Source organism: Dendropsophus ebraccatus, chromosome 9, assembly GCF_027789765.1.
Source record: "Dendropsophus ebraccatus isolate aDenEbr1 chromosome 9, aDenEbr1.pat, whole genome shotgun sequence".
Taxonomy (NCBI): Eukaryota; Metazoa; Chordata; class Amphibia; order Anura; family Hylidae; genus Dendropsophus; species Dendropsophus ebraccatus.
Window position 1 is genome coordinate 24,254,003 of NC_091462.1, and position 8,554 is coordinate 24,262,556.

Sequence of the window (8,554 nt, forward strand, 5' to 3'; positions counted from 1 at the left end):
TTTCCTGCATACCCTATTCTCTGTTGGATGCAAAGCTTCTTACACTGAAAGTTATAATGGACTTGAGTTCTTTTCCTTTCTTCCTTATAATTTCTTTGCTTAAAATAGCAGAAAGTTTTTATATAATGTTAAGAAAATTGATGTATACTTTTAACTGTACATCTCATGTTTATACCGTTTTCTTGTATACTAATTGTTTACTACTGTTTTCTTTATTCAAAAAACCTTAATAAAAACCATTGAATCAGGAAAATTATATAACTACAAAGGCCAGACTACCCAGGGTTTCCTTGTTGTCTGTTACCATGGAGATGTATAGGGCTAGAGTTGTCTGTTACCATGGAGATGTAAAGGGCTAGAGTTGTCTGTTACCATGGAGATGTATAGGTCTGCTTAGGAGCTGTAGAGACATTTGTCTTTTTAGTTGCGTCAGAACAAAAATTATTCCCCCTCTTCATCTAATGCCATTTGGCAAAGAGGAGGACTGCTATATAGTACATAATGTATATGATGATAACTTGATGATGATGACAACAGATAGCAGAATACACTAAGCTGCAGCCTACATAAAAATAAACACCAATTCTAAATTGCACTATAACACTACTATTATATACTACATGTATGCAGGTGCTGTGGGGGGGATTTATTTCATCGGCTTATACGTTAGTGCGGCTACATTAATACATAGATTATTACCTACATGGTATAATAATCCGGTACCTTGAGATGGAAGATATAAGCAGATTACGCCCTCTGGATGTACACATATAAAGATATCATGGCGCATTAGCTTCTCTAGCTTTTCTTGCATCATTTAATCAAACAGGAAATAATATCATAGACCACAAAACCAGTGTTAGAAGAAATATCGCCTCCAAGTTCTGGCTAAAATAAATGAGGTTAATGGGTTTCGTCCTTGCTAGATATCAAACTGGGAAGTCTATGTTAGGAAACTATGACTTGAAACGTCCTTCTAAATTAATAGTAGTTGAAAACCAATGTAGGTTCCTCTGCGTCGTGATCCAGTTGCGGTTAGTGATGCAAGATTACAGAGGCACGTTGGGGGTCACATATCAATATCATTGGAAGAAAAGAGGAAGTTGCCAGTAGATTCCCAGACAATGGTGCAATGTGTTGTGAGAATTGATCATTTTATTGTATATTTCGACTATTTTAAGACAATTGGCATATGCACCCCTTTGAACACCGTCTTCTTTGATCCATTGGAGCAAAGTTTGGAGTGAAGGAACTTAAAGGGATTTCGCTTCCATAGTAATGGCGGTGGGTATGTATAAATCATCACTGACCTTACAGATTCATCATAGACTCAAACTCATCTATCCGCTGCTTTGTGTTTCCTTTCCGGATTTTTCGGTATGATACAGTGTCATATCTGGAGTAGCTGTGTCTGGAGATATCTGGTCTGCTTCCAGCTATTTCATTTGGATCTAGAGGTCTGCCACTTGGACTAACTGCTAGGGGCTGCTGGGATCCATTTTCTTGCTCGTCGTATGACCCATCCCCATAGTCAGGATATTCAGTGTCGGTCTCTATGGATGTATTTTCTTCTTCTGTTTCGGTCAGGTTATCTTCTGTGCCAGTTTCGCTTGGATGGTGGCTATGTTGATACAACAATATATCTGGCGTTTCAGTTTTATCCCCATCCTGATCCTCGTCCTGCTTACTTATGTCTTCGGGACTTGGAGGTGGAGTCGCGTCGCCATCTGTTTCTGTGTAATATATAAAAATTCACTTAGTTTTTTACAGCTTTTAAAATATATTACATTTCGACAATTTCCTGCTATCGGAGGTGAATACAGTGATTCCATCATTATACAGTACATATAGACTGTAAGACATCTACCACTAGGGGAAGCTGTTTTTTTAATTTGAGAAAGGAGTAGGTGTTGCCCGGACCTCTGATATACTAGTTATGGCTGAAATACCAAACACGCCACATCATATCCGCCATTACCAAACACATATAAACACATGACTATAAGAGCTCATACACACAGCCATATAACATGAATCCCAGATATGGGTCCCTGATAACTCTCGGCACCCAGACTGTCCCTTTAGTTTTTCAAATTGTAAGAGCTTGTTCCAATACCTGCCATATTTTAGATGTACTTTTGCCTAGATGCATTGCTCACATGCCGGAGTCCGGCAATGGCTGGCCTGGGAAGCGAGTGGTATATGCCTCTGATGGTCAGTGCAAGCAACACCTTTGCTGAAGTGATCACCCTGAATCCACACATACAGTAGCTGTTCAGATTTGATATGGATTCCTTAAAGGGAGCCTGCTACCACTCCTGACCTTTCTGTCTTGGTAAGTATTTGTGTTCGTCGTGAAATAACAATTGGGGATCACCTATTCTTATAGCTGTGTGATGTGCCGTTCCTCTGTTATTCTTGCTAGAAAGGTATGACTAATAACCAACTGGGTGTTACCAATTGGAGGTGTGTCCCTACACTGTCTGAGGCGATAGGAATAGGGGATCCACAATTGTTATATCATGGGGAATACAAGTATTTACTAAAACAGACAGGTCAGGAGTGGTGATAGGTAGAGATGAGCGAACTTTTCAAAAGTTCGTTCCAACCGGACTTCTGGATTTTTTTGAAAAGTTTGGTTCGACCGAATTTCGGATTTCATAGTTTAAAGCATCTATATGATACGGTGGTAGTGTATTTGGTTGGATTTAGGGCTCTACATGTCAGTAACATTGTTATCTTTTCAATATCTCAAAGTCAATTTTTTTTTTTAGACTTCAATATTCATCATTACAGGGTCTATGCAGGAAAAAGGTCACAAATGCAGTGAAGGAGCAGCAGTAGTCATTTGAGGCCAGTACAGGAGCAGCAGTAGTCAACATGGAGGTCAGGCAGGAGCCACAGTAGTCATGCACGAGGTATATATTTGTGCCTCAGGAAAACACCTATGTCATATACACTCTTCCAAGGGTCCAACTATAGTACTTGTATATCTGTGTAGCAGGTTTTTGTTCTGTGCACCCTTTGCTCTCCTATGCCTAATCTATCTACCTATCTATCTTTCGCCTTCTCTATTTTTCTCTCTCAATCACTATATGTTTCTCCTCTCCACTTTCCTAGTAATCTTTTTGTCTTTGCTTTTGTACAATATCTTCTCAGTGCGGCAGCATGCAGCAGCGTTTTGTCACTGATGAGCTCTGTGCACTGCTAACAGTCTTCTTCCTCTCTCTCTCTCTCTGCAGACTGCATCGTGCGGTCATGTGACCGCTTTTCTTAAAGCAATACCGACGTCACACAGGGGGTGGGCTAGTGCAACATCCCTGCTGACCCTGCTGGTTCGATGTGTTCCAGGCATCATGGGAAAGCGCATTTCCCGCCCAGAACACCTCCTGCTTTCTAAAATTTTAGAAAGCAAGAAAAAAAAATAATTCGGAGCGGACTTCCAAAAATCCGAAACCGACTGGACTCTGACTTTTGGAAAAATCTGAACCGGATCCCATACCGGGCGAACCGGTTCTCTCATCTCTAGTCATAGGTTCCCTTTAAATGTGAACCCCTCTCTATTCGCTCTCAGTTTCAATTATTGTACTTACCTAGTTTTGTCTGAGATCCTTCTTCCGTGGAGTCCTCAAGCTCTTTCTTATGGTTGTCTAACACATCAGGGATTGTTTCCACTATAGTAATGTTCTTTTGCTCTGAAATAAATCACATAGTGTACATTAGTGATTTGACTGGTTTTCTGAGATATATTATAAAGATGACTGGAGAGTTCATGAAGAATAGTTTCTATTCCGATGATTTTCCTTTTCTTTTTTTTTTTTTTTGTAAACCCTTTGTTTTGTTCTTTCACCTATTTCTCCTTGAAAGGTATCTTATTCCTCCTGTCAATGGGGCGTGTCCCTTACTGTCCAATCAGTCTCACACTATACAATTATATTAATGTTTATACAGCACCAACATATTCTGCAGCACTTTACAATGCAGTGTAGGGATGTGCTGTGTCATCAAAAGGAATGGTAACACCCAGTTGTCAATTTATTCACATATATGCGGTAAATGGGTAATGTTTCCCCTTAAGGAGAGCACCATAATGATATGTGGTGACTTATAGGCAGTTCACAGAGATGAGCAAACTTTTCAAAAGTTTGGTTTTGCCGGTTTGCCAAACCTTGAGACACGGGTCGGAACCGAACATTAAAGGAACTGCACTAAAACAGCTAAAGAATTGCAAGCATTTACCTCTTTTAGTGCTGTTTAGCAAGTTTGCTTATCAATACCTGTCTGGGCTTCCCTGCTGTATTTCTTCGTCAGCCTCTGGTTGCCCCTCAGCCACCTTCAGCCTGCTCAGCCAATCACTGACTGAGACGGGACAGTGCTCCAGCCAGTGATTGGTTTAGCAGGCTGTCACTCTCATCTCAGAAGTGACAGGGCGCTCAGCCAATCACTGGCTGTGGCTCAGTTAGTGATTGGCTGAACAGGCTGTAACTCTCATATCAGGAGTAACAACACGCACCACCCAACTAATCACGGACTAACTGAGATGGGATAGCGCCACAGCCAGTGATTGGCTTAGCGGGCTTCCACTCTCATTTTAGAAGTGACAGCGCACTCAGCCAATCGCTGGCCATGGCTCAGTCAGTGATTGGCTAAACAGGCTGTCACTCTGATTTCAGAAGTAACAACACGCTCCACCCAGCCAATCACTGACTACCTGAGCAGGCTGTTACGTTTCATTACAGAACCAAACTTTTTGTAAAGTTCGTCACGAGTTTCAGTTCATAACTTTCACTCTGCTCATCTCTAGCCATTCGTGATACACTAGTAATTCTAGGAAGAAGGATTTGAAAAGCAACTCTCTAGCGCCACCTTTTAGAGGTAGATTTCACTTCAAGATATTTCTGCTCTGAAGCCCCAATAAATGATTGGGAGTTTAATAAGCCAAATCAGAAAACCTTTTCAGAAGGAGAAGAGACGTGACCCATCTCTAGACGGCTATGCCCCTAATAAGTATAGACAGGTTGCTGGCTGACCACCGAGAGGCGCCCTGTGTCATGGGGTCAGAGGAGTAATATGTTTCTTCTTGAAACAAGCCAAATCACCAATGGTCTTTAGTACAAACAGTCGCATCTCTGAACATCGAGGGTAACGTAAGATAGCGAAGACTTTATGTATGGAGACGGAAGTAACAATATTTAGTGTTTAGAATTCTCTTCCTAACAATAGAAACCCTGTTGTCATTTGGCCTCAGTGTTACATGTCTCCTCGTGTTCACAGAGATCCAGGAAGCTGAGATTTGGGAGCTGTTTGGCAAGAATGAATTTCTGTTAATAACAAACAAAACAGCGGGCCGGGTGTATAAGAAGGGTCTTTGTTCTGCTGTTTTGTAAGTAAGAATGATGCAAAATCCAAACAACACGTGCCAATACTATTATTGCTGATCTATTGTGTGTCCCACCATTGTGATGGATGTGCTGCACGATGGAGCCCAGTGGTGCCTGGTGGAACCAATTGATTTAATGGTTTGAATTGGGTGTTTACTCCAGGATCCATCAATTTGATGAGAAAAATAGAAATGTATGCGCGAAACTGAGATTATAATATAGATGTGAAAAGCACGTAACGCTATTGTATTAGGACTCGCTCATGACAGCTTAAATGGGCACTGTCACTTTAAAAGAAAAAATTTACATGATGTAAAGAATATGTCAAAAGTTTTGATCGGTCAGGGTCTGAGTGTTCAGACCCCAACTGATCACTAAGGGGGAGATTTATCAAACATGGTGTAAAGTGAAACTGGCTCAGTTGCCCCTAGCAACCAATCAGTTTGTGAGGAATGAAAAGTGGAATCTGATTGGTTGCTAGGGGCAACTGAGCCAGTTTCACTTTACACCATGTTTGATAAATCTCCCCTTAGGTGTTCAGACTCCAGATCACTAAGTGATTCCCTGTGCACTTGACCCAGACTTTCCCATGGGATTACACTGGGAACAAAACACTTAGAGCGAGATTTATCAAACATGGTATAAAGTGAAACTGGCTCAGTTGCCCCTAGCAACCAATCAGATTTTTTTTTCCCCTTCCGGAGTACCCCTTTAAAGAAATTAATAAAATATTTTTGTACTAAATCAGAATCAATGCTGTACAAATAACTAAACGTATGGAGAAGATTTTCATCTGAACCCCCAATACCTTATATATCTGAATTAGACACAGACAAACTAATGACACTAATAAAACTCATAGAAGAGTTGTAATATGTTGTAATAAGAAAAAACAAATGACAATGACTTTGCAGTCACACATATTACTATATATATATATATATATATATATATATATATATATGATCCCATTATGATGGTGCAATATTAGCATATTATGTAGGAAATGCTAATGAACCCATAACCATACAGTTGCATATGTGACCCATTGATTCCTATGGGATACTTTAACACAAACCAGTGAACATATACATATGGACCCCTCTGTTGCATCCAATGGGCCTACCATAGCTTATGAACAGAATACTAACAGTAATGGTTGGAACAGTTGGAACAGAACCCTAGTATGACCAATAAGGAATCTTACAGAATACTTTACCTTCTTCATTCTTGTCTTTTACATCCAAAGCCGGTGTAATAGTTTTGTCCTCTAGAAGAATATCAGGGCTTCCAGTTACTAAGACGGAGTCACATTGACTGGTGTCACATTTGATGGACGACCCATTCTCATCGATGACATCGGTCACCGAAATAATTTCAGGCTTTTCATTCCCGTTACATTCGGGGACTTGAGCTTCTTCTTCCGCCATGATCGACATCTTCAAGATAATTGTAAATCCCACCAGCAAAAGGCAACAGTACTAAATAGTTGTCGGCAAGTGAAATCAAAGTCTGGTTGTCAGGCTCAGTAATCTTCTGTTAAGAGCTCGGGGTTAAAAGTACAAGAGCTCAATGACATTATGAGGTGAGATCTTTCCCTTGCAGAGATATCCTCCGCCCGTAGAGTCTCCTATGGTTATAATGGACACTTTTGCCTTTCTTATAAGGGGAACACGTAGCCCAATTGAGCTTTTGTCTAAGCAGCCAGTAATTATTCTACAGCCTTCTGACCATGAGAGATTTTCTATTCTTACAAGAATGGCCCTTTGTTCTTTCATTGTAAACAGCGGCACCAATTGTTCTTAATCTCTAATCCGTAGCAAGTGACCACTGCTGGTCCCATTAGCCGCGAGTCGGCCGCTTATAATTCACACTGGTTATTTTGTTCTGTTAATCTTTCCAGGAACGTCAGTAGACGAGGGCTTCATATTTGTAGGGCTAATCGTTCCAATGGTCACAGTAAAGAAATCATTTATCCTATTAGGGTTGGGCTCTCGGCCACAAAAATTTTTAGATTATTTAATAGTAAAAAAAATTTAAATTTATATCTAATTATGCAATGATATGGGGTATACTGTATATTATTCCAAAATAGATTTTCAGTTTAGAACTTAATTTAGTGTTTCCCCCTTTACTTTTTATTATTTTCTTAAAAGGTCTGTGGTGTACTTTGTGGATTTTATTTAGTTTTCTTATAGATCCTGACACAGAATACGTGAATCTGATTAAAAACAACTCCATGTGATCATGACCTCTTTATACCTTAAAGTGTCACTGTCATTTAAATTTTTTCGCAGAAATCAATAGTAAAGGCGATTTTAAGAAACTTTGTAATTGGGTTTATTAGCCAAAATATGCATTTTTAGGCTATGTTCACATTACGTATCTTTCCGGCAGTAGTACGAACTGCGAATATACGCACGTAGCTTTGAGGTTGATGCGTTCGCTTGAAAGTATACGATATACGCCCGCACAGTGCACACTACGTATGAGCTTACGGCCGGGTCGTATACGACGCCGTGATAAATGAACAAGACCATTGTTTGAGGACGGAAATGTTCCAACTCACGGCCGTGGATTTCCATGCGGTCCCGTACGAAGTACTTATTTCAGCCAAATTGAACTTGATTTTTAGATCCAAAAGGTTCTGTGTGTTTTATTGGGCTGGGCGAAGATTTCCAAGTAAATGACCTGCCTCAGATCGCTTCGAAACAAGCTAGGGAAGCATAACTGTACTATGGGCGTATGTTCATGGTTCGCCCGCATGTTCGCAATTCGGCCACATGTCTATTTTTCCCACGGCCGTACTTTCAGCCGCACATGTACGGCTGCGTACGAACTACGGCCGGAAAGATACGTAGTGTGAACATAGTCTTAGCATGAAAAAGCAGTTTGAAGCTCTCCCCCTGTCTTCATAGTTCTCATTCCGAAGGGGTGGAGGGAGATGAGGCACCAAAACAGGACAACAAAGAGTTAATTTACAGCTACATCCCCAGACCTCTCTGACCTCTGAGTAGCAGCTTTCACACATTTCCCGCTGTGTAATACTTTGTTCTCTGCTCTCTGCTGCTGACTAATCTCCCTCCTTCCTCCTCCCCCCTCCCCTCTCCATAGAACAGACAGGGTCTGACTGATGTAGTGGATAAGAGATGCAGTGGATAAGAGAGGAAGGA

General features: G+C 40.7%; 1 protein-coding gene across 1 annotated transcript; it reads right to left on the reverse strand.

Annotated features, from left to right (window-relative positions):
• Positions 1-866: 866 nt before the first annotated feature.
• On the reverse strand, positions 867-6,967 carry ERMN (ermin). The gene is made up of 3 exons (XM_069982730.1): positions 6,601-6,967; positions 3,594-3,695; positions 867-1,733 (listed from the first exon to the last, which is right to left on the reverse strand). The coding sequence occupies exons 1-3, from the start codon at positions 6,818-6,820 to the stop codon at positions 1,312-1,314; spliced, it is 744 nt and encodes a 247-aa protein (XP_069838831.1). The 5' UTR covers positions 6,821-6,967; the 3' UTR covers positions 867-1,311.
• Between the last annotated feature and the right edge of the window lie 1,587 nt (positions 6,968-8,554).

What these genes read in the sequence shown, in the direction of transcription:
- ERMN (XM_069982730.1), bottom strand. Translation starts at nt 6,820, where the DNA reads ATGTCGATCATGGCGGAAGAAGAAGCTCAAGTCCCCGAATGTAACGGG. An exon ending in AAAAGACAAGAATGAAGAAG is followed by an intron (nt 3,696 to 6,600) that starts GTAAAGTATTCT and finishes GATTTATTTCAG; the next exon opens with AGCAAAAGAACATTACTATA. An exon ending in AGGATCTCAGACAAAACTAG is followed by an intron (nt 1,734 to 3,593) that starts GTAAGTACAATA and finishes TATATTACACAG; the next exon opens with AAACAGATGGCGACGCGACT.